The sequence below is a fragment of the Acomys minous genome, assembly GCF_964271855.1.
Source record: "Acomys minous genome assembly, chromosome: 7".
Lineage (NCBI taxonomy): Eukaryota > Metazoa > Chordata > Mammalia > Rodentia > Muridae > Acomys > Acomys minous.
The window spans coordinates 4,452,882-4,479,152 of record NC_140488.1 but is presented as its reverse complement, the minus strand read 5'-3'; the positions used below and the strand labels follow the sequence as shown (position 1 = coordinate 4,479,152).

Genomic DNA, 26,271 nt, shown 5'->3' with positions numbered 1-26,271 from the left:
AAAGATTCTTCTATTATATAATACATCCTAACTAACTAAAGTTTATCCTCACTCTACTTCTCCCAGCTTTCCAATCTCCCTTCTCCCCCATACCTATTCCCCGTCCATTTCCTCTTCAGAAAAGAACAAGTCTCCAAGAGACAACAGTCAAACAGGACAAAACAAGACATGATATGATAAGGTGAAAGGCCTCATACCGAGGATGGACAAGGCAACCTAATAGGAGGAAAAGAGTCCCAAGAGCTGACAAAAGAGTCAGAGACACTCCTGCTCTTACTGGTAGGAGTCGCACAAAACATCAAGCTAACAGCCATAATATATACATAGAGTACCTCGTACAGACACAAGCAGACCCTGTTCTTGCCACTTCAGTCTCTGTGAGCCCTGCTTAGTTGACTCAGTGGGCCATATTCTCCCAGTATTCTCCATCTCCTCTGATACTTACAGTCCCCCTCACCTCTTCTGCAAGTTCCTCAATCTCCAATGGGAAGGACCCAGTGGAAACCTTTAAATTAGACTCTCTCTCCACACAGTGTCTGGCTGTGGGTCTCTGCAACTGCTCCCATCTGCTGCTGGAGGAAGCTTCTCTGATGGCAACTGGACAAGGAACAAATATATGAGTATAGCAGAATGTCATTATGAACCATTTCATTGATTTTTTTTGCCAGTCATATTTGGTTCGACTCTAGGTTCCTGGGCTTCCCTTTTAAAGTTTCCTTAATGCAATGGTAATTAAACATATACATTTACAAGGATGTTTTCAAATACAGAATAAAGAATTCTAAAGTGGAAGCCAAATCTTAATTGATAATTGAAGACAGCAGTTGCAATTATGCCATATGTAATTTTGGAGGCAAAGCAACCCACAAAGAAGCCATACTAAGAATTAGCCTTGTAGATTATATGGATATATTTGATATGCATAGCCTTAAGCACTGATTCCCCCAATGCTATTAATTTCAAGTAAAAGAAGATAACTCAAGGGAAAGGGGGTACACATTTAATAGCACAATCAAGACTAGAATCTAGCTCTTTAAAATCCATGTTCTTGGTTGTTTCCAGATTCTGGCTATTATGAATAAAGTTGCTATGAACCTCAACTGAAGAATGAATAAAGAAATTGTGGTACATTTACACAATGGAATACTACTCAGCAAACATAAGCAAATGGATGGAACTAGAAATGATCATCCTGAATGAGGTAACTCAGACCCAGAAAGACACGCATGGTATATACTCACTTATAAGTGGCTATTAGCCCAACATAGATGTCCTCTAAGAGACTCCACCCAGTGGAGGATCCTGAAAGATGTTGGGACTTGTTGATGGGTAGAGTGCCGAGAGTGGTATGGAAGAATGGGGGGAGGATCTAGAAGGTTCAGGAGCCCCACAAGGAGACCATAAAGACAGGCAGATCTGGACCCAGGAGGGCCTGCACAAATGGTTGCAGCAACCAAAGACAATGCATGCAGTAAACCTAGACCTCCTGTTCAGACATATCCAATGGACAGCTCATTCTCTATGGTTGTGCCAAGAGCAGGGACTGCCTCTGACATGAACTCTGGTACCCTAGATTTGATCACTTCCCCTTGGTGGGGAGACCCAGAGGGCACAGAGGAAGGGAAAGCAGGGGGCACAGAGGAAGGGGAAGCAGGCTTATCTTGCTGTGACCTGATAGGGTGTGGTCATATGGCCCTCTGTCACAGATCTAGGGGAGGAGAGTAGGGTGAAAGAAGGAGGGAGGGTGGGAACATGAAGATACAAATGAGGGGATAACAATTGGGATGTAATCTGAACAAATTATAAATTAAAATTTGAAAAAAATTTACATCCACTTTTTCACTGTCTGTATCTGCATTCTGCACCTATAAAACTAAACACAATGGTTAAGAGTACTCATTGCTCTTGCAGAGGACCTGCTCTTGCAGAGGACCTGGGTTTGATTCCCAGCACCCACACGGTAATTTACAAATGTATGTAACTTCAGTCCTCAAGCATTTAATACCTTCTTCTGATCTCTTTGGGTACAAGGTGTACACATAGTGCTCATACATATGTGCAGGCAAGCCATTCATACACTACAAATTTAAACTATATCTTCAAAAAGGCCTATGATGGAGAGATCACAGGCCCTAGAAAGGAATATATTATTGATTTTTAAATGGACACAGACAAATTGCCTTCTAAATATGTTTATACACATGCTCTATTATTACTCCCAGCCTTGGTAAGAGAGCTTCTATTTGTAGCCGGTGGAAGTTAATGCAGAAAGCCATACATAACTCGTTGAGGTGCTGAAAATAAATGACTGTTGAATGCTCATCTCTAAATGGAAAATATATATCTTCCCATATAAGGATCAATGAACATTGTGGAAGGGGGGGACTGTGAGAGTCAGAGGATGAGAAGAAGTGCTATGAAATTATGTAACATGACTTTAGGATGAACATGTTTATTACAATCATGAACACATATCAGGTGTGGTAATCTGCACAAGACCCACAAAAACAGAACAAAATATATAAAAGTAGAATGAGGAACTAGTTGTGAATAAGGTATGTCAGCAGGAGTAGGAAGTGAATATAAGAAAGTAATAGGATCAAATATGATAATATATTGCATATATGTACCAAATACTCAAAAATTTAAAAAAGGAAAGAAATGTGGCTTAGGAGGAAATAGGAAATATAGATAAGCAGGGTTAGATTATGAACACTAAGTTTGGTCCTTTAATATTTGTGCCATTTTCAGACAGTCACTGAGCAACTGAAACTGTGAACCTGAGGAAATTCAAGTAAATGTGCTTTTAGGCTGTATCCTCCGCATAGATGACCATATCTTGTTAGTGCTGGTGAGCTCATGTCTTTAAATTCATCTAAAGTAATTAATCTTTCTTGATTTCTCCATTGCCTTACAAGGCCACCCTATTTGTCCATATCTTGGATGGGCTGGCCCAAATTGCCATGGACTTTGTTCTTGTCCAACTAAAAGAGATAGAAATGAAAGAGGCCCTCCAGTGTGTAGTCCTTTGTGTGAATTCCCTTGAATGCAAACACAAAAGCAGCGTTTCTATGGAGCAGCTGCTCTCCCTATTTTGATTTTGCTGAGGCAGGTAGTTGACCTCTTTGAGGAAGTCTGGGTTCTCTCTGTCTTGGGAAATTACTGATAACATCAGACCCAGAAGGAGGTGAATAAAATGGGAAAAGAAAAATTCATAAGAGCAATGCCAACATTCAGATTTCCAACCCCACCCAATTCTTCCCCAGCTCTCCTTTCTGCTGCTACTTGCTTCCCAGGAAGCAGAAAACAATAGGCTACTGATTGACCTTAGGTCTAAACTTCAGGCAATTAAAATCAGAGGAAGTAAAGCATATTACAGTTAGAATCTAAGTCCATATGTTTTCATTAGAAGCTATAGTCTATGCAATTCACACTTTAAAGGTTGCTCTGGTTCTGGGGTCAAACTTGGAAGCCAGTTCATTTTGGTAATTATTCTACTGTTCAAAGTTTCCATCTGGTTTTTGGGAGTTAATCTCTTTCAAGAAAGTGAAAAGGTCTTATAGTGATGAGAAGGAAAAACATGCTAATTCTAACTGGACTGGGTTCGTACCATGAGAGCTGTAAAACCTAGAGATCTTGGGATTAAAGGAGGGCCTTGGAGCATCTGGACTTAATGGTAGGGAATACAACTTAAAAATATCATTGTTTCTTACTGATTCTTTCTAGAGGAATATAAGTGAGGTACACTTGTCTGTGTACCCCAGTGAGATTCACAGAATAGGTACAGTTTTCCACATGTAATTTTTATTGTTTGATAATTTCATACATACACACAATGTTTTAACCAAAGCCACTGCCTACTTTGTCAACTCCTTTATTATCCCACTTATCATTCACGACTTCTCACTTTCCGTCCCAACCTCATATGCTACCTGTATGCATATGTGCGTGTAGGACACTCGAAAATTGTTTAGACTCTCAAGTACTACACAGTAACTAACCACTACTTGTGCTTTGTCTTCACTGTACTCTAGTAGTCCTTCTCCTATCTTTCTCTCTAGAGATCATTCCTTTAGTTAGCAAATTTGTACTATTACTCAATTAATTGCCAGGCACATGCCCAACAGCACCACTGTTGCGAACTATGGCGATGTCCTACTTGTTTATTGTTGTAAACCCCATCACTGAATTAGTTGTTTAATGCAGGAACCATTTATTAGTTCAGCTGAATATCAGCTGGGTGATTGTCTTGATAACTTCAGATGACCCAGAAGTATTCAGCAGGTTAATGGACTAGTCTAGACTATCACATCTAGAATGTCACATCTCTGATGCCTTGTCAAAGTTGAGTACAAGACTGGCCTTTTCCGATCCATATGCTGAAATTGTTCTCCTTCTTCCTTTTACTAACTCTTGCTAATGCTTGGAATTCAGTTTGAGGAGTTCTTTCTTACTAGTACTCTTCTTGACTGTGTTCATCTCAGTTGGATTTAGATGCCTTCTCTGAGACATACTTACTCATCTTTTTTCCTTACTTACCTTTATAATTTATACATATATTTCATTGCAATCCTTGATTTACTCAGTTCTATCATTTCCTTATATATTATTTTAATCTTAATTTATGTGACTTTCAATTTGTCTCCTTCCCCTCAAAAAGAGATATATTGCTAATCCAACAGATATATCTATAGATCTGTGAGCTGCTAAGTCTGGGGTGATTCAAACCAACACACTTGTGCCTATCCTAGTAGCAAATTTATTATTGTAAATTCAGAGAGTGTTCAAAAGATAAACTTGAATCTGAGTCACACCAATCATCATAGAGACTTTTTCATCTCTGTGGCCATTTGTAGGTCACACATAAAGTAGCATCTTGACAAATGCTTAGATATGAGTTGATAATGGCAGTATGTTTGTTGAAAATATACATGGTTTTGCCAAAAGAATGGATTTTCTCTTAGTTTCAGGATTTCTCTCTTTCAGATGCTACCTGGCTGGAACATGCTACATTCTGTTAGAAATAGTGGACTGGGACTGGAGAGATGATGGTTCAGCCATTAAGAATATTGGCTTCACATACCGGCCAGCTTGCTGCACTGGCACTCTGACTCAGACTGAACTGTATGCTGCAGCCCACCAGGGTCTGAGGCTGCATGGGAGAATCTCACCTCTGGTTACCAGGCAATCCAGGGTGAGTTCCTGGACCCAAATAGGCACAGTCGCAAGCTCCACAGCCTAGCTAGCCAAAAGCCAGGTGGCAAGCAGCACCCATGCCCTGTGTTTCAGAAAGAACTGTAGGCTACAAAGCAACGGCGTCTGAGTCTTAGAGCCCAGAGGAGACCTCACAGCATAGAGCACAAGTGGATCTGACAGGAAGCTACCTGGCCAATCCATGGAAAAGTCTCTGGATCTGAACTGAGGTCACCTGCCTAATCCACAGAAGGGTGCCTTGATCCCCATAGGTGAGGGGTCTCAACCTATAGTCACCCACCTATAAGCTGCTCTCAATGACCAGTGAAGGACACCAGAAACTATGACCCAATGCAACAAATAACAAGATGACTAATAGCCAGGGTAAAAATGGTACTAGTTTGGAAATAGGCTGGTTGATCAATGGATTGAATAGAAGACCCAGAAATAAACCAACTCACATATGGGCATTTGATTTTTGACAAATAAGCCAAATCCATATGATGGAAAAAAGATAGCATCTTTTACAAATGGTGCTGGTCTAATTGGATAGCTACATGTAGAAAAATGAAAATAGATCCATATTTATCACTGTACACAAAATAAAGTCAAAGTGGATTAAAGACCTCACCATAAAAATAAATGCTTTAAATCTAGTAGAAGAAAAAGCAGGGAAGAGCCTTGAACTCATTGGCACAGGAGAGAACTTTTTGAACAGGACACCAATAGCTCAGACCCTATGATCAACAATTAATAAATGGGACCTCATGAAACTGAGAAGCTTCTGTAAGGCAAAGAAATCAGTCAAAAAAAAAAAAAAAACAGCAGCCTACAGACTGGGAAAAGATCTTCACCAACCCTAAATCTGTCAAAGGGCTAATATCTAAAATATATAAAGAACTCAAGAACTTAAACACTATTAAGCCAAATATCCCAATTAAAGAAGGGGGTACAAAGCTAAACAGAATTCTCAACAGAGGAGTATTAATGGCTGAGAAACACTTAAAGAAATGCTCAACATTCCTAGTAATCAGGAAAATGCAAATCAAAAAGACTCTGAGATTCCATCTTATACCTATCAAAATGGCAAAGATAAAAATTCAAGTGACAGCACATGTTGGTGAGGATATGGAGAAAAAGTAACACCCCTCCATTGCTGGTGGGAGGGCAAACTTGTACAACCACTTTGAAAATCAGTCTGGCACTATCTCAGCAAATTGGGAATAATTCTATCTCAAGATCCAGCCTTACCACACTTGTTTATATAGCCTAAAGATGGTCCACCATACAACAAGGATATTTGCTCACTCATGTTCACAGCATCCTTATTTGTAATAGCCAGAATCTGGAAACAACCTAGATGTCCCTCAACAGAAAATATGAATAAAGAAACTGTGCTACATTTACACAATAGAATACTATTCAGCTATCAAAAACAAAGAAATCTTGAAATTTGCAGGGAAATGGATGGAACTATAAATGATCATACTGAGTGAGGTAACCTAGACCCAGAAAGACGTGCATGGTATATACTCACTCATAAGCAGATATTAGCCACTTAATACAGGATAACCACAGTACCATACAGAGACTGATGTGCCAACCAAGGATCATGGAGATGTGGACCTAGACCCTCTGCTCAAATGTAGAAGACAGGAAGCACAGTCTCCTGTGGATCCCACATTATGGGGAGTAGGGACTACTTCTAACATAGACTCTGGCCTCCCAATGTTGATCACTTACTCCCTGGCAGGGTGGCCCTGCAAGGCCACAGAGGGAGAGGACACAGGTAGTTCAGAAGAGACTTAATAGGCTGAGGCCCTATCTTAGGGGTGGAGGTCTACCCTTTCTGAGGAATAGGGGAGGGAGGGAGAGGGGATAAGAAAGGGAGGGTGGGATGAGGAGGTAAAGAGGGAGGGGGCTACAATCAGGGTGTAAAGAATTCAAACTGCAGAACAAGCAGGTATCTTATATTCCTAATCCCACTGCATGGGAATAGCCCTGAGACTGGCTGAGACATGAATGTCTATGCATATACAAGACTTCTTGTTGGTCACAGATTCCCTGTGATATATTATTGGATGTCATTATTCAAATAACATGAATGAAGATTTGTAGGTGTCTTTTTATGCTCATACAAACAGCAGAGAACCAGGCTTAATTGTTCTGTGCATCCCATATAACTCATATGTTTATAATTTTAGGACTGTATAATGCTTCTGAGAAGTTATGTTTTCAGAACAAAACAACTGGACACTGATGCTAGATCAGATCTGACAGGATTCATTCTTCTCAGCATTCTGGGCACTGATATCCTGAAACATTCATGTTCCAGTCCCAAGCACTTCAGTTGCTGTTACTCATCAGAACAGAACAGCTCCCAAGACAGCTTTGAAGTAAGTTTCCAATCCCATTTGGTCCAATGTTTCAGACTATCTCACATAGAACTCCTATTAAACCTGGATTTTCTCAACATTTTCAAAGTGGACCACAGATGCTATTCCTAGCTTATTTAAACATTTTCCGTAATTTTATTTGGGCCTCTACAAAACTATTATTTGTCTAAAATCAACTGGAAAAAGCCCTAAGAGAATGATACTCCATTTCCCATAAGGGGGGCTGGGTAGTTTTTTTCTTTGCTCTCTTGGGCTACAGGTGCTTATTTGCACTGGGAGTTGGTTATTAGTTGTTATTGGTCTTATTCAAAGAGAAAATGAAATTGGACTCAGGAATGTCTCTCTTTTCCTTTATCTTTCTTTCTTTGGTATGGAGATAGGGGTTGAAAAAAAGGAGGTGTAGAAGTATATAGGGATGATAAGACAAAAAATATATTGTTGAATCTATTCCTCACCTTAATGCCTTAATTGTTACTCACAAATAAGATTATTTTTAACTCATTGGTATAGAATTTTGTATATTGATGCAAAAATAAGTTTCATTTTCATACATTGGTATAGAATTCAAATTTCAGATTATTCTTCACACACACACACACACACTATATATACTCTAATATGAGATATTATTCCCATACAGTTCAATTATAGGACAAGGTTTATTTCCAACAGATTGAAAGTACTATTGTAGGATGTTTAGGATAATTAGTAATACAAGCTAATTGTTAGTTTATCAAATCATAGTCATGTCAATTACTAGTTTATTTTTATCATGAGAATGTCCATCCTAGGTTTAATAAATAGATATGATTCTACAGTTAGATAAGGTAAAATAGTTAGATAAGGTCTTCAAAAGCCACAGAGGTCTACAGAATATGGCATTTAAAGATGTTTTTATTATTATTTTAAAGATTCTTTGACAACAAGATGTGTTAATTTCTGGCAACACCTAGCCTACCTCAAAGAAGGTGGTGAGCATCAAAGAACTTCTTTATGGAGATGGATTCAAATGTGGCAAAACAGCCACTGCGAAAAATGTCCTCATTTCTGCCACAGACAGAATTCTACTTAAATGAGTGATTTCACCCAGAAGCAAAAAGAGTCAAATGGTATATACTCACTTATATAGAGACACTAGCCCAAGAGGCATGTCCCATGAAAGTCTTCACTTACCAGGAAAGTGAGTCGGAGGGGAGGACATCCTATTGGGACTTTAGGTGAGAGAAGCATGGGAGAATGGGAAATAGAAGGATCCAGAGGGTCCTAGAAACCTACAAGAAGAACATTATGACACATGGATCTAGGTCCAGGAGTCCTGCTCAAACTATGGCACCAGCCAAGGACAAGATAGGCAGTACACTAGGAACTCCTACCCAGATCTAGCCGATGGACAGGACATTCTCCACTGTTGAGTGGAGAGTGGGGTTTGACTCTCATGTGAACTCTGGTGCCCCATTTTTGATCACATCCCCTTAATGGGGAGGTCTGGTGGCACTCAGAGGAAGGATAGCAGGTTACCAAGGAGAAACTTGATACCCTATGAACATATACAGGGGGAGGAGGACCCCATCAGTCACAGACATAGGGGGAAAACAGGAGGGAGGGAGGAATGGGAGGATACAAGGAATGGGCTAACAATTGAGATGTAATATGAATAAATTAATAAAATAGTTTAAAAAAGAATTCTACCTAAAAATGGGCGAGCTTGGATACAGGCAGAATTGACAGCCAAACTCTGCTAAGACAGGATAAGCAAGTCCTCAATAATTTCAGCTTCACAAATATATCTGTCAGATATATTAGGCCATAAGACTGAAAATGATTCTCCAACATTGTAGACAGTCTTGGGTGACATATTTGTGAGGCAGAAAACTGTCTCTGTCATTTTTTTTGTAAGTTGCTAACCTGCACTTCCAGTTCACTCAGGTAATTAAGTTTTATTTCTTCTCAAGTCTCTGATGGGGTTGAAGACCAGATAGTTTAGTCTTAAAATTAAGCTTAGTTGTTTAAAGGTTAAGAGGATTTTAGTATAGATAAATGTTTTAAGTTGATAGATATGAATGCAACATTTATGTAATTCCTGATTGTTTTGTGCTTCTTCTTGCTGTATGTAGTTCATTTTATTTACATGTAATAATATAAATGTATATGTAAAAAGAAATATAATAACAAATTCCTTGAAGATGTTCTATAACTCATAGTATAACTATTTAGCCAACATTTGATTATTTATATAGTAACATCATTAAAATGAAATTTTGATTTCATCCCTAAGAAATAATAAATTTATATGAATACAAAAAACTTGAAAGTTCATAGCACTTGGCATCTTTATAAAGAAATTGAAAACATCTCATACAGGCAAATTAATTAAACATCTGTAAGCCCTAGAAAAAAAGAATCAGAAAGACTCAAGAGCAGTAGACGGCTGGAAATTATCAAACTCAGGGTTGAAATCAATAAATTAGAAACAAAGAGAACAGTTCAAAGAATCAACAAATCCAAGAGCTGATCCTTTGAGAAAATCAAGAATATAGACAAGCCCCTAGCCAAGCTAACTAAAAGGGGCAGAAAGACTCTATACAAATAAACAAAATCAGAAATGAAAAGGGAGACATAACAACAGACACTGAAGAAATTCAAAGAATCATTATATTTTACTACAAAAGCCCGTATGCTACAAAATTTGAAAACTAAATGAAATGGACAAATTTCTTGATAGATTCCACTTGCCAAAGTTGAATCAAGATCAGGTAAACAAATTAAATAGTCCTATTTCTCCTACAGAAATAGAAGCAGTCATCAAAATTCTCCCAACCAAAAATAGCCCAGTGCCAGATGGTTTCAGCACAGAATTCTATTAGACCTTCAAAGAAGAGCTAATAGTGATACTCTTCAAACTACTCCATGAAATAGAAATGGAATGAACGTTAGCAAACTCATTCTATGTGACCATAGTCACCTGGATACCTAAACTTCGCCCAGACCCAACAAAGAAAAAGAACTTCAGATCAATTTCTCTTATGAACATTGATGCAAAAATACTCAATAAAATACTCCCTAACTGAATCCAAGAACACATCAAAGATGTCAGTCACCATGACCAAGTAGGCTTCATCCCAGGCATGTAGGGATGGTTCAATATATGGAAATCCATCAATGTAATCCACCATATAAATAAACTGAAAGAAAGACCCACAAGATCATTTCCTTAGTTGCTGAAAAAGCATTTGACAAAATCCAATACCCATTCATGCTTAAAGTCTTGAAGAGATCAGATACACAAAGCACATACCGAAGCATAATAAAGTCAATAGCCAACATCAAATTCAATGAATTTCCATGAAAAATCAAGGACTAGACAAGGCTGCCCATTCTCTCCATATCTCTTCAATATAGTACTTTAAGTCCTAGATAGAGCAATAAGACAACAGAAGGAGATTGAGAAGATCCACATCAGAAAGAAGGAAGTTAAAGTATCACTATTTGCTGATAATATGTTCATGGACATAAGTGGCCACCAAAATACCACCAGAGAACTCCTATACCTTCTGCAAAGTGAGTTGATGTAAAGTCAACTCAAAATAATCAGTAGCCTTCCTGTATACAAATGATAAACATGCTGAGAAATAAATTATAGAAACTATACCCTTCACAACAGCCACAAACAATATAAAGTATCTTGGTGTAACTCTAAACAAGCAAGTGAAAAATTTGTATAAAAAACTTCAATTCTCTGAAGAAGGAAATTGAAGAAGATATCGGAAGATGGAAAGATCTCCCATGTCATGGATAGGGAGAATCAACATGGTAAAAATAGCCATCTTACCAAAAGCAATCTACAGATTCAATTCAATCCCTACCAAAATACTTACACAATAATTTAAAGACTTTGAAAGATCAATTCTCAACTTCATATGGAAAAACAAAAAACTCAGAATAGCTAGAACAATCAAAGGTCTCCTGGAGGAATCTACATGCCTGATCTCAAGATATAATATATAGCAACAGTAAGTAAAATGGAATGGTACTGGCATAGAAATAGGCTAGCCAATCCTTGGAATCAAATAAAAGACCCAGAAATAAATCCACACACCTATGAATACTTGCTTTTTGGCAGAGAAACCAAATCCACACACTGGAAAAAAGATAGCATCTTCAACAAATGGTGCTGGTCTAACTGGATGGCTACATGTAGAAAAATGCAAGTAGATCCATATTTATCACCATGCACAAAACTCAAGTCCAGGTGGATTAAAGACCTGAACATGAAACCAGACACACTAAATCTATCAGAAGAAAAATTGGGAAAGAGCCTGAACTTATTGGCACAGACAGCTCAGCCTCTAAGATCAGCAATTAATAATTAGGTCCTCATGAAACTGAAAAGCTTCTATAAAGCAAAGGACACTGTCAACAGAACAAAACAACAGCTTACAGAGTGGGATATCTTCACTAACCCTACATTGATCAAAGGGCTAATATCCAAAATAGATAAAGAACTCAAGAAATTAAACAGCACTAAAACAAATTATCCAATTAAAAATGGGTTTTAGAACTAAACAGAGAATTCTCAACAGAGGAATATCGAATGGCTGAGAAACACTGAAAGAAATGCTCAAAGTCCTTAGTCATCAACAAAATGCAAATCAAAACAACTCTGAGATTCCATCTTATACCGGTCAAAATGGCTAAGATAAAAAATTCACCTGACAGCACATATTGGCAAAGATGTGGAGAAAAGGAGTACTTTGGCAACCAACCTGGTGCTTTCTCAGGAAATTGGAAATAGTTATACCTCAAGACCCAGCTATACCACTTCTACACATATACCTGAAAAATGCTCTGCCATACAAGGACATTTGCTCAACTATGTTCATAGCAGCCTTATCTGTAATAGCCAGAATCTGGAAACAACATAAATGTCCCCAAACTTAAGAATGGATAAAGAAGCCGTGGTACATTTACACTATGGAATTCTACTCAGCTATTAAAAACAAGGAAATCTTGAAATCTGCAGGCAAATGGATAGAACTAGAAATGATCATTCTGAGTGAGATAATCCAGTCCCAGAAAGACATCCCTGCTATATACTCATGTATAAGTGGATTTTAGCCCAACATAGGTGTCCTCTGAGAGTCTCCACTCAGTGGGGGATCATGACAGATGCTGGGAATCTCTGCTAGACTTCAGGTGAGAGTGGTATGGAAGAATGGGGGGAAAGAAAGGGTCCAGGAGCCCCACAAGAAGACCATCAAGGCTGGGGGATCTGAACCCATGGGAGGCCTGCACAAACTGATGCACAAACGGACAATGCATGCAGTAAACCTAGAACCCCTTTTCATATCTAGCCAATGGACAGCTTATTCTATCTGGTTGTGGGAGAGTGGGCACTGCCTCAGACAAGAAGTCTGGTGCTCCCAATTTGATCCCTTCCCCTTGGCGGGGATGCCTAGTGGCAGCACACAGAGGAAGGGAGACCTGATAGGCTGTGATCATATGGTGGGGGAGGAAGCCCACTTCTGTCAGAGGTCTAGGGGAGGGGAATAGGGTGAAAGAGGGAGAGAGGGAGGGAGGGAGGAGGAAACAGCAAGATATAAGTGAGAGGATACCAATCAGGATGTAATTTGAATAAATCATAATAAAAATGATACTTAAAAGAATAATGGCTTCTCAGGAGGATGCTGGTTTTGTTCATAGTACCCACATGGTGGCTCACCGCCATGTTTAACTCCAATTCCAGGGGACATGATGCCTTCTTTTGGCCTTTTTGAGCAACAGGCAACTATGTATTGCACAGATATACATGCAAGCAACCCATGAATACACATGTTTTAAAAATAAAAAGGAACAGGGAATAAATAAATCATAATTTGCCACTGTCAGTCCATGCCCTTTACTTTCAGACAGATTATACTAGCCTCTGCTCATCTTTAGATTAGTTTAATGTCTGGGAGTTATGAAGTGTTGCCTCTTCATACTTTTTAATTTTTGATTTCAGCTATCACAACCCCGTTGATAGATGTACTGCAATTTCCTGATGTCTGTTATATTTAATCTTTTGATTTAATTTCTGGCTGCACTTGATTGTGTCAGTTGTGCAGACACATTTTGCCTGCCATTTTTTTCTTTCTGATGAATCTAGTTGAGAGCATATTTTATTAGTATAACCTCCTTAAAATACTGAATTTTTCTGAATACAATTTCTACATTTTAGATATGTAGAACAACAACATTAAAAACATATTGACTTCGAAAGGATTCTACTTGTTAGCTTTATAACTCTGAATCTAATTTTCTCATTTGTGAAAATGGGGATAATAATCATGACCTTTTGGGTCATTTGATGCAAGTAATGGTGAAAAAATTGTCTTATTGCAGTGTGCTGACTTTTGAAATCACAGAAGAAGTCATTTTATAGTACTGTATTCTGTAAATGCATGTTGTGCATTAAGCACAATCCCCTCTTATATACTTTCCCTATCCCTATCCCTCATCCCTTCTCATTGGTCCAATTTATTTCCCTAGATGAATTTTAAAGCAAAAGTTATTCTCTTCTTCATAGTATATTGTTTATAACATTTTCCCAATAGGAACAATTTGCTTACAAGCCTTGATTTGACTACACTTTTACCAGGCTTTCTGGATTGCCCAGTTTCCTCACTTGGAGAATCCAGACCCAGTGGTCTCTGATGCAGTGGGTTCACTATAGTTTCACTCCCATTTTAAAAATTTTGTTTTGTTTTATTTTGTTTTCTCCTTGTAACCCTATTTTGGTGTCAGACTAAAAGTAAAATATAAATGTAAGAAAGTGAGACAGTATTTTAAAGGGGATACTTTTTGGAGAATTTGTCTTTATGCTAATCTGAGCAGTACAATCGTAGTTAAGTTTGCTATTGCTGTAATGAAGCATCTGGACTAAAAGCAACTTGGAGAAGAAAAATTTTATTTCACGTACACTTCTACATCACAGTTCACCAATAAATGCAGTCAGGGCAAGAATTCAAACAGCGCAGGAACCTGGAGGCTGCCACTACCCACATTGGGCTGTGTCCTTCCTCATCAATCACTAATTAAGAAAATGCCTTACAGGCTTACCTATAGCTAGATATTATAGAAGGATTTTCTTAATCTCCTTCCTTAAATGACTGTATCTTGTGTTGAACTGACATAAAAACAGTCAGCAAAAGTACAATGAAGGTACGTTCACATTCCTTCAGATTCTGTTTTTGTGTACCACTCTTTTCCCAGGTTCTTGAGTAAACATCAGTGGTTTTTAGAATTCATTATTTGGATTTACTCATAGAGATTCTCTTTCAATATGTAGTTTCAGGTGCGCTGTATTTTAATATGCACCACACAGGTGATCATAATGCTGTTGGCTTCAGAAGAAACGATTTCTCTTGCTCAAATAGTTCAATATTGACTTGATAGTTTCCTATTAAAAATCTTAAGTTCTTATATCACATCAGTGAAGTGTAGGGTACCTTAGTGAGATAGTTTACTGGAATAATTAAAGAGGTTGTTACTGCTGGCATTTTTGATGGGATCATTATTTGCTCTAGGAGGCTTATTTTACTGTGTAATACAAGATGTGAAGCATTTTTGGTTCTCATTAACTAGATGAGCACACCTCAGTTCTAATGACCAATGAAACACAACACCCTATACATTTCCTCATGTCTGCTAAGTGTCAGTACCATGCCTGTTGAAGGCCATTTAAAACTCTTACATTTTAAATGAGGAAAATTGGCTCTAGAGCAGGGAATCAAGTTTCCTCCACCTCAGAGTGGGCTCCTTTTGAAGTAATATACTTTGAAATTAGATTTTATTCATCCTACATTTCTGTACTGAGTTTAGGAACCCATATAGCTTTATCTATTTATCTGTGTAGTTGGGCACTTTATTAAAAAGGACAGAGTTCATCAAGTTCATTAAAGCTATGTAACAGACAACTCCCAGATATTCATTGAAGTAAATTGAACCATGTAATTCTTCCTGTGTGGCTTCTTGAAGATAAATAGGTTTTAGATCCTCTCCTAAACAGCAATCCATGTTTCAAGAGGGAATAGATTGTTTACTTAGACTATACTTTGAGAAAGAATATTAGCTAATTAACATACTCCTAGTATTTAAAGAATACTCTTCTGGACTATGCACCTGACTGGGGTGTGCTTGCCTGCTTATCCTCAGCCTTTTGCATGCTACCTAGTAAGCAGGTAGGCAATAAATATTTAAAGTTAAAAGAGTGCCCACCTTATCAATAAAGAGTCATTTACTTTCTTCAGACAAGAATAAACAAGCAACTGTTTTCAAAAATTCTATCTCCTTGGAGAATTAACAAGTAAGTGTGAGTTTAAAAAATAGATTAAGGGTCAGGGAAATAGTACCATTTCTAGCATGTACAAGACCCTGAGTTTGATCCCTAGTGTCATAAAAGAAAAGAACATCCAGTATCCCCATAGATCATTTCTTTTTAGTGATCAAAGGCTTTTGTTATCAAGGAAATAGTAAATAAATGTGCCTTCTTTTGCCTACAGAGACCGATGCTCATGGTTGGACTGACATCCTCAGGGAGAGGCTGCTGGTGCCAGTGCTCCCTGAACTGTCATGTCCTCTGTTGTGTTCAGCCATGCTAACAGTGACATAGGAAAAAACACTCATGGATTGTGATGAGATTCATAAATACCAGCGAACTGGGCATCAGCTTACAGATTCTTGACCTCTCAGGTTGAAATGGAAGATCAAATACAAGAAGATCAAATAAAATAAAGAATGGTGCCCCTTAAACCTCAATAAATCACACAAAGATGTATTTATTTAATAACATTAGGTGTGCAAAAGTCTTCAGGGTTTCAACTGATGAGAAAACTTACAGTGTTCAACAGACTGATACTGCTTTTCCAAAGGACTAATGTGACCTCAAATCACTTTATTGGCATCTAGAACCTAAAGTACAGGAGGCAGCATTCCAATACCTGCAACACCCACACGAACCAGATCCTATTTAGAAAATGAGCTAGATGTTGAAGTCACTCAATCCTACAGGAAATAATGAAAATAACTGGAAGTAATCTCATGAGTAAGAGAGGAGACTGTGTACAGTTAAGGTAACTTACAAAGATTTTAAGAGCTAACATGTTTAGTAATGATCAGCCTGGTTCTATACATCTCTTGAGAACAGAACAAAGACCAATGGATGGGAAGGGCTATACTCAGATGAATGGCCCAACACTAAGCAATAACTTCTAATGATTATCCTATTCAGTACTGTGATGGGCTGGTTCATTAGTGCACTACTTATGATTGGAATACCTCAAGTAATGACTGATTTATCATATGGCAGGAACATTATAGAGGAGATTTAGCTACATATGATTACCCTTTCTTACGCTCAATGTATCATTCATGCCTATACACAATTTTGTGGGTTTTACCCTTTTGAAGTGAAGAGTAAATCAGCTTCAGTATACTATATATGTCACTATGATAAGACTAAGTCATTATTTAGGGTATAAGTGATCATTGTAATTTAATATTTAAAACCTTTTTTACTTGTAGGGACAGATTGACTATTCATCCCAGGCTGGTCTGGAACACACTAAATAGATCAACCTGGCCTCAAACTCAAGAGTTATCTGTCTGTCCCTGCCTCATGAGTACTGAGATTAAAGACATATGCTACTGTGCCCTGCCAATAATTGTTATTTAAACAATCATCTATGGCATACATTTTTAGATAATTTTATCAGTGTTTTTACAAGGACATGCTTACTGTGCATCAAAAAAGTGTCCCTCTCTCAGAAAATCCAAAGGACTGCTTACCTGCTTAACTGCCATCAAGTTGGGTACCCTTGGGTACCTTCTCCTGGCTTTATCATTTTTCTATGCTTTATCAGATTTTAATCTGCCACTGTGATCTGGCAAGCCCTTAAGCCACAATGTGAAGAAGTAGAATTAATCACTGAGAATGACAAAACAATTCCCATTTTCTTTCCATTTTATATTTTCTAGACCTTCAAAATGAAGTAATGCTTGTTCATCTGCCCAAATTCAGCATATTCCAAGAGTAAGTTCTTTGCTTTGCTCCACAACATCTTTTTCCTTAGGATGCAGTAATAGTGAATGTTTTTAACATTTTCAGGTGGGTCCATGGTTAGGAGTACATTCTGCTCTTGAAGACAACCAGAATGTATGAAAGGTGGCTCGCATCTAAAAATTGAAATAACACTAAAGCATTAAGAAGTATTATCCAAACATCTAAATAGATTACAACTTCAGTAATAAATATTCAAGATTAAGCATCAGAGGCTGAGAATTCATTTATAGTATATTCATGTTGTTTTTTCTAGATGTGCTTAGATACACAGTTTATATAAAGCATCCATTTCCACAGGATATGATATGTCAAGGCATTCAGAAGATCTGCATATTATGAAATTGTAGCCCCATGTGCCACTCTTCTTAGTTATGTGGTGGTGAATATTGCCCTGATGATTTTGTGCCTGATGAGTTATTTTCCTGTTGTTATGATAAAAACTATGACCAAAAGCAACTTAGAGGAGAAAGATTATTTTAGCTTTTACTTACAGGTCACAGTTCATCATTGACAGAAGTTAAGGCAGGAAACTGGAGACAAGAACCATGGAACAATGCTGCTTGCTACCTCTCTTCCTGGCTCATGGTCAGCTAGCCCATTTACATAAGGATGATGCCACCCAAAGTGACCTGGGCCCTCCCTCATCAGTCATCAACCAAAGCAATCTCTCATAGACATGATCACAGGTCAATCTTATTTGTACAATTCCTTTGTAGAGGCTCCTCTTCCTGGACTATTCTATGGTGTGTCAAGTTGAAAATAAAAATTAATCAGCACATCAAGAAAAGCACCCTGCCAAATGATCTGTATTCCTAACCCCTCAGTAGGCATTTTTTTAAGTAAAAAAAAAAAGACCACAGCATTGTCTAGATTAAAACTCTGTGTGATACTTCATAAGGTTACAGTACTACACATTTTATGGAAAACAAGATCTGTATGAGAGTTTAAATGTACTCCCCTAAGTGTTCTGCTGCCTTTCAAGTGATGGGCTTCCAAACTACCCTAGCTGAGACAAGCTACTGACTTTATGTGAGGATAAACCAAATCTGATATTGTCTCTGTGAATTCTACCATAGCCATGTAAGGACTCAGCATTGTGACCAAGTAAAAATCTTTAGCCTTCCAAGGAGAGCCATTTATCATGTTTGTGTCTGCCTGAACAGCTGAATTTAGTAAAGCGCATGAGCATTACAGTTATTTTGCTAGCATTCAGTACATATAGATTACTCAGGGGTATATCCCTCTCCAAATATGTTGGAGAAACCTTGAACAATTTATAGAATATGCTTCTCTTAGTGATATGCTATAATTACTCTTATAATTTCTTTGTTGTTGTTGTTGTTGTTCTTGTTGTTGTTCTTGTTGTTGTTGCTGAGATAGGATCACAGATAGCACTGGCTGATCTCAGGCTTGCAATGTAGCCAATGCTGGCTTTGAACTGTTGACTCTCTGGTCCACATGTTGGTTTTACAGGTGTTTGCCCCAATAATGAGGTTGTTCTTAAAACTTATTTACAGCAGGAAGTATGTTCATAGCAGGAACTGTTCACTATAGTAGGAACTATCACCTACCAATTTGTCTGTGTATGAATGGAACAAGCTGAGTGGGTATGTGAATGATTTTTTGAAAGTACATTTAAAATCTTCTGATGTAGTTCTTATTTTCCATAAAATGTGTACCAATAAAGCATGGTAATTTCAAGAGAGAAAGTTAACAATGAGAGAAAGGATCATAGAAAACCCACTAAATGACCTTTCAAAAATGAGTCCAGTTCTTCTTCCAATTCTGGAAGACAGCATGCCATTATAAGTCCATGTCATCATTTATGCTATATTGATTTAATTGTCATGACTTTGGAAATACTGTCATGTATATTTATGGTGGCTCATAAATTTTCAGAGTAACAGTTAGAGACCAACTTACTATTCAGAGTCAAATAGAAGACCCTGTAACAGGCACATTAATGGGTCCAGTGTAGAGAGCTAAGAAATCTGCTCAAATGCCTCTTGAAAGTTAAGTAAAAGAATTTCTTTTAAAAAATATTTATTCATGTTACATCCCTATCACAACCCCCTCCTTCCTCTCCTCCCAGTCCCACCTTTCCAGCTTCTTCCTCCTTTTCTTTCCTCCACTTCTCCTCAGAAAAGGGGAGCCCTTCCCCACCAACCGGGCTCAGCAGAACTAAAAGCATCCTCTTCCACTGAGACCAAACTGGGCAGCCCCAGCTAGGGGAAAGTGATCCAAAAGCAGGCAATAGAGTCCATGTCAGAGACAGTGCTGCTCTAATTGCTAGGGGACCATCATGAAGACCAAGCTGCCCATCATCTACATATGTGTAGGAGTCCTAGGTCTAGTCCATGCATGCTCTTTGGTTGATGGTTTAGTCAGTGGTAGCCCCATGGTCATCATATAGTTTTAATCTGTTGGTCTTCTTGTGGATTCTTTATCCCATCTGGGTCATTCTTTCTTTCCCCCACCTCTTCCACAGGACTTCCTAAGCTCTTCCTGATGTTTGGCTGTGAGTCTCAGCATCTGATTTGATCCACTGCTGGGTAGAGCCTCTCAAAGGACAGTTTTGTTTTTCTCCTGTCTGCAAGCACAGCAGAGTATCTTTGATAGTGTCAGGGCTTGGCTCTTTCCTATGGGATGAGTCTCAGGCCAGGCATTCTCTGGATATTCCATCCGTCTCTGCTCCTTCTTCATCCCTGAACTTCTTGTAGGCAGCGTAAATTTGGGGTTGAAGGTTTTGTGGGTGGGTTGATGTCCCATTCCCTCCACTGGAAGTCCTGCCTGACTATAGGAGATAGCCACTACAGTCTTCATGTCCTCAGTTGCTATGAGTTTCAGCTAGAGTCACCCTCATATCCACCCAGTAGCCTACAATGTTACTGGTCTTCAGCATGTCCCAGAAATGTCTCCACATTGGTTTCCCTTCTCTCTCCCAGCTCTCTCACCTCCCACCTTTTCTCTGCCCTTACCTGATCCTGCACCCTCGTTCCCCTTCACATCCCCTCTCCCACTCAGGTCTCTCTCTTCATCCACTTCTGATGTCTTTTTATTTCCCCTTCTGAGAGATATTCAAGCACTTGTGTTGGACCTTTCATGCTACTTAGATTCTTTGGCTATGTGGATTGTGGAATGGCTATCCTGTACTTTATGGCTAATACTGACTTACAAGTGAATGCATACCATGTGTGTCTTTCTGGATCTGGGTTAACTAATTTAGGATTATCTTTTCTAGTTTTATCCATTTGCCTAAAAATTTGACGAAGTCCTTTATTTTTAAATAATGGAGTAATATTCCGTTGGGAAAATTTGCCACTTTTTCTTTATCCATTCTTCAGTTGAGGGACAGCTAGGTCTTTTCCATTTTCTGGCAATTATGAATAAAGCTGCTATGAACATAGTAGAGCAAATGTCCTTCTGGTATGGTGGAGCATATTTTGGGCATATGCTCAGGAGTGGAATATGTGGGTCTTGAAGTAGAACTATTCCCAATTTTTTGAGAAAGCATCATTTTGATTTCCAAAGTGGTTGCACAAGTTTGTACTCCCACCAGCAATGTAGGAGTATTCGCCGTTTTTCTCCACATCCTCCTCAGCATGTGATGTCACTTGAGTTTTTAAAATATATTTTATTAATTTATTCATATTATATTTAAATTGTTATCCCATCACTTGTATCCTTCCATTTCTCCCTCCCTCCCATTTTCCCCTTACTCCCTTACTCTATGACTGTAACTAAGGAGGACCTCTTCCCCCTGTATATGCTGAGTTTTTTTTATCTTAACCATTCTGATAGGTGTTAAGATGGAATCTCAGAGTGGTTTTGATTTGCATTTCTCTGATGACTAGGGATGTTGGGTATTTCTCTTTTTTTGAAAATATTTTTACTATATTTCTTTTTTAGCAAATACATTTATATTATTACACATGAATAAAATAAACTGCATACAGCAGGAAGAACCATGAGACAATCAGGATTTATATAAATGTTACATTCATAGTCATTTAGGTATTTGTATTTGGCCAACTTGAAGTAAACATCTTTCCTATCTTGTTGGGTCTAAATTTCTGAATGGAGATTAATATCTATCATACCTCATGTCTATTAACTTAAAACATCTATCTTGATCAAAAAATGTATTAACACCTAACCTACTAAGATTAACTGAAAGACTAAACTATCTGGTCTTCAAACCCATCAGAGACTTGAGAAGGGGTAAAACTTAAATACCTGAGTGAACCCAGAGTACAGGTTAGCAGCATCCAAAATGAAAAAATGACTGAGACAGTTTTCTGCCTGAACAGTCACCCAACATTCTCTATAACATTGGAGCATCATCTTCAGCCTTCTGGCACAACATATCTGACAGACATATTTGCGAGGCAGGAACTATTGGGGACTTGCTTACCTTGTCTTGGCAGAGTTTGACCATCGACTCTGCCTGCATCTAAGCTTGCCCTTTTTTAAGCAGAATTCTCTCTGTGGCAGAAACAAGGACATTTTTCCCAGTGGCTGGTTTGCAACATGTGAAGCCAACTCCATAAGGAGGTTCTTTGATGCTCATCATCTTCTTTGAGGTAGGCTGGGTGTTGCCAGAAGCTAACTTGTCTTGTTGTCAGAGAATCTTTAGAATAATAAAAACATCTTCAAATGCCATATTCTGTAGGTCTCTAAGGTTTTTGAAGACCCAGTTCTCAGCTATTACAGATTCCTCTGTTGAGAATTCTGTTTAGTTCTGTACCCCATTTCTTAATTGGATTATTTGGTTTGTTGGTGTTTAACTTCTTGTGCTCTTTATATATTTTGAATAGTAGCCCTCAGCCATATGAAGGGCTGGTGAAGATCTTTTCCCAATCCGTAGGCTGCAGTTTTGTTCTATTAGTAGTGTCCTTTGCTTTACAAAAGCTTTTCAGTTTCATGAGGTCCCATTTATTAATTGTTGATCTTGGAGCTGGAGCTGTGAGTGTTCTGTTCAGGAAGTTGTCTCCTGTGCCAATGAGTTCAAGGCTCTTCCCCACTTTTGTTTCTAATAGATTTAGTATATCCTGTTTTTTTGTAGAGATCTTTGATGCACTTGGATTTGTTTTGTCTAGCATGATAAATATGAATCTGTCTGCATACTTCTACATGCAGACATCCAGATAGATCAGAACTGTTTATTGGAGATGTTTTCTTTTTTCCATTGTATGGATTTTGCTTCGTTGTAAAAAAAAATCAAGTGTCAATAGCTGTGTAGGTTTATTTCTTGGACTTTGATTAGGTTTCTTCATTTTGCCCCGTAGGTTTGGGTATGTTGTGACTTCATTTCCATTGAATTCTAGAAATTCTTTAATTTCTTTATTTTTTCCTGATCCAATGGCCATTGAGGAGAGAGTTGTTCAGTTTCCATAAGTTTGTAGACTTTCTTTAGTTGTTGAAGTCCATCTTTAGTCATTGGTGGTCTGATAAAATACAGGAGATTATTTCAGTCTTCTTGTGTCTGTTGAGGCTTGTTTTGTGACCAAGTATATGGAAAATTTTGAAGAAGGTTCCATGTGGGGTTGAGAAAAAGATACATGCTTTTGTGTTTCAGTGAAGTGTTATGAAGGTATTTATTAGGTCCATTTGATTCACCAGTTAGTTCTAATATTTCTCTGTTTAATTTCTGTTTGGTTGATCTGTTCATTGGTGAGAGTAGGTGTTAAAATCTCCCTCTATTAATGCATGGGATTCTATGTGTGACTTAAGATTTGCTAATGTTTCTTTTAGGAATATGTGGGTGCCCTTTTATTTGAAGCATGGATGTTCATAACTGAGATGTCATCATGGTGTATTTTTCCTTTGATGAGTATGAAGTATCCTTACCAATCTCTTCTGACTGAAATTCTATTTTATTAGATATTAGAATGGCCTCCATTTGCTTGGAAAACATTTTTCTAGTCCTTTAATTTGAAGTAATGTCTACTTTTGTTGCTGAGGTGTGTTTTCTGTTTGTAGCAGAATGTTTGGTCTTGTTTATGCATCCATTCTCTTAGCCTGTGTCTTTTTATTTGTGAATTGAGACTACTGATGTTGAGAGATACTTGATACTTGTACTTTTTATGTTGGTGATAGTTGTGTATGTGTGTGATTTTCTTTTTTAAAAAATTTCCTTGTGTCAAATTATTTATTTCCTGTGTTTTCTTGGGTGTAGTTTTCCTCCTTGTGCTGGAGTTTTCTTTGTAGTATCCTCTAAGGGGATGGGTGGGTAAATACTGTTTAAATTTGTTTTTGTTGTGGAATATCTTGTTTCTCCATCTATGGTAAATAAAACTTTGCCAGGTATAGTAATCTGGCCTTGCATCTGTGATCTCATAGAGTCTGCATGATATCTGCCTAGGCCTTTTTGGCTTTTCAAGTCTCTGGTGTGAAGTCTGGTGTAATCCTAATAGGTCTGGTTTTATATATTACTCAGCCTTTATCCTCTAAAGCTTTTAATACTCTTTCTTTGGTCTGTACATTTAGTGTTTGATTATTGTGTTGTAGGAGGATTTTCTTTTTTTAGTCCAATCTATTTAATGTTCTATAAGCTTCTTTTACATTTATAGCATCTCTTTCTTTAGGTTAAGGAAAATTTCTTCTATGATTTTGTTGAACATATTTTTTGGGTCCTTGAGCTGGGAATTTTCACCTTCTTCTATTCTTACTATTCATAGGTTTAGTTTTATTCACAGTGTCTTAAATTTCCTGGATTTTTTTCTGTTAGAAACTTTTTAGATTCAGCATTTTTTAAACCACTCTATCAACGTCTTCTGTTATTTGTCTATGCTGAGATTCTCTCTTCCATCTCTTGTATTCTGTTGGTGAGGCTTTTGTCTTTAGTTCCTGTTCTCCTTACTAGGTTTTTCATCTCCAGGATTACCCCACTTTGTGTTTTCTTTATTACTTCTATCTCCATTTTTAGGTCATGAACAGTTTAATCCATTTTCTTCTGTTGTTTCCTTCTGTTTTCCTGTTTTTCTTTAAGAGATTTATTCATTTCCTTCACCTGTTTGATTGTATTTTCCTGCTTTTCTTTGAAGGCTTTATTCATTTTCTCTTTAAATTCCTCTATCATCTTCATAAAACTATATTTCATGTCATTTTCTTGCTTTTCATGTGTGTTAGGATATCCAGGGCTTGGTGTAGTAGGAGATCTTGGTTCTGGTGGTGACATATTGCCCTGAGTTTTGTTGTATATGTTTTTAAGTTGGCTTTTAGCCATATGGTTATCCCTGGTGCTCACAAGCCTGATGGTCGCTGATGGCAGTAGACCTCTGGTTTACAGGTAGAGGTGGTAGGCCTTGATGGCTTTAGGCCTTTGGTAATTCCTGATGGCTGAATGCTTCAGGTAGTCCCTGCTAGCTGTAGGCCTCTGGCAGTACGCAATGGCTGCTACCTCTGAGTAGGGGTCTCACCTTTTAGTCTCTAGTGGCTTCCAGTCTTTGGGATTATGTTTATTTTTTAACATATACATTTATATTATTACACAAGAATAAAATAAACTACATACAGCAGGAAGAACCACGAGACAACTAGGAATTATATATGTTACATTCATAGTCATTTAGGTATTTGTATTTAGCAAACTTGAAGTAAACATCTTTTCTATCTTGTTGGGTCTAAATTTCTGCATGAAAACCAATATCTATCATATCTTATCTCTATTAACTTAAAACATCTATCTTAATAAAATATGTTAACCCCTAACCTAGTAAGCTTAATTGAAAGACTAAATTATCTGGTCTTCAACCCCATCATAGATTTGAGAAGGAATAAAACTTAAATGCCAAAGTGAACTAGAAGTACAGGTTAGCAGCTTCCAAAATGAAAAAGAAAAAAGTGACTGAGACAGTTTGCTGCCTGAACAGTCACCCAACACTCTCTATAACATTGGGGCATCATCTTCAGCCTTCTGGCCCAATATATCTGACAGGCATATTTGTGAGGCAGGAACTATTGAGTACTTGCTCACTCTGTCTTGGCAGAGTTCAGCTGTTAACTCTGCCTGCATCTAAGCTGTCCCATTTTTAGGCAGAATTCTGTCTGTGGCAGAAATGAGGACATTTTTGCTCAGTGGCTGTTTTGCCGCACTTGAAACCAACTCCATATGGAAGTTCTTTGATGCTCATCATCTTCTTTGAGGCAGACTGTGTGTTGCAAGGAGTTAGCTTGTCTTGTTGTCAAAGAATCTTTAGAATAATAAAACTATCTTCAAATGCCATATTCTGTAGGTCTCTGAGGCTTTTGAACACCTTATTTAACGATTTTATCTTGTATATCTATGGAATCATATCTATCTGTTAGATAGGACTTAGGAGATATATCCTTGTGATAAACCAGACTAGTATTTGACATGACCATGATTTGCATCAATATACAACATTCTCTACCAAGGTTATCTCTATGATTTAGAAATAACCTTCTTTGTGAGTAACATTAAGTCCTTGAGTTAAGGAGTAGGTTTAATAATCTACTTTTTGTTCTATCCTCTCTCTATATTTCTATATCCCCCTCTCTTTTCAGTTCCTATCTCCTTACCTACAAAAGAAAAATAAAAGACAGATATCTCTGAGTACA

General features: G+C 37.8%; 1 protein-coding gene across 3 annotated transcripts in view; it reads left to right on the top strand.

The window, feature by feature from the left end:
- LOC311601594 (uncharacterized protein) overlaps nucleotides 1–26,271 on the top strand; it is a 286,148-nt gene that overhangs the window by 71,495 nt on the left and 188,382 nt on the right. For 2 of the 3 annotated variants that reach the window (XM_084789120.1, XM_084789122.1), the window contains exons 2-8: nucleotides 67–279; nucleotides 1,063–1,201; nucleotides 1,912–1,973; nucleotides 4,987–5,194; nucleotides 7,398–7,589; nucleotides 17,604–17,658; nucleotides 18,182–18,538. In XM_084789120.1, the coding sequence (XP_084645246.1) occupies nucleotides 1,139–1,201; nucleotides 1,912–1,973; nucleotides 4,987–5,194; nucleotides 7,398–7,589; nucleotides 17,604–17,621 (543 nt within the window). In that variant the 5' untranslated portion in view covers nucleotides 67–279; nucleotides 1,063–1,138 and the 3' untranslated portion in view covers nucleotides 17,622–17,658; nucleotides 18,182–18,538. Of the gene's footprint in view, nucleotides 1–66; nucleotides 280–1,062; nucleotides 1,202–1,911; nucleotides 1,974–4,986; nucleotides 5,195–7,397; nucleotides 7,590–17,603; nucleotides 17,659–18,181; nucleotides 18,539–26,271 lie in introns of those variants that run through there. The other variant, XM_084789121.1, reaches the window with a different exon arrangement.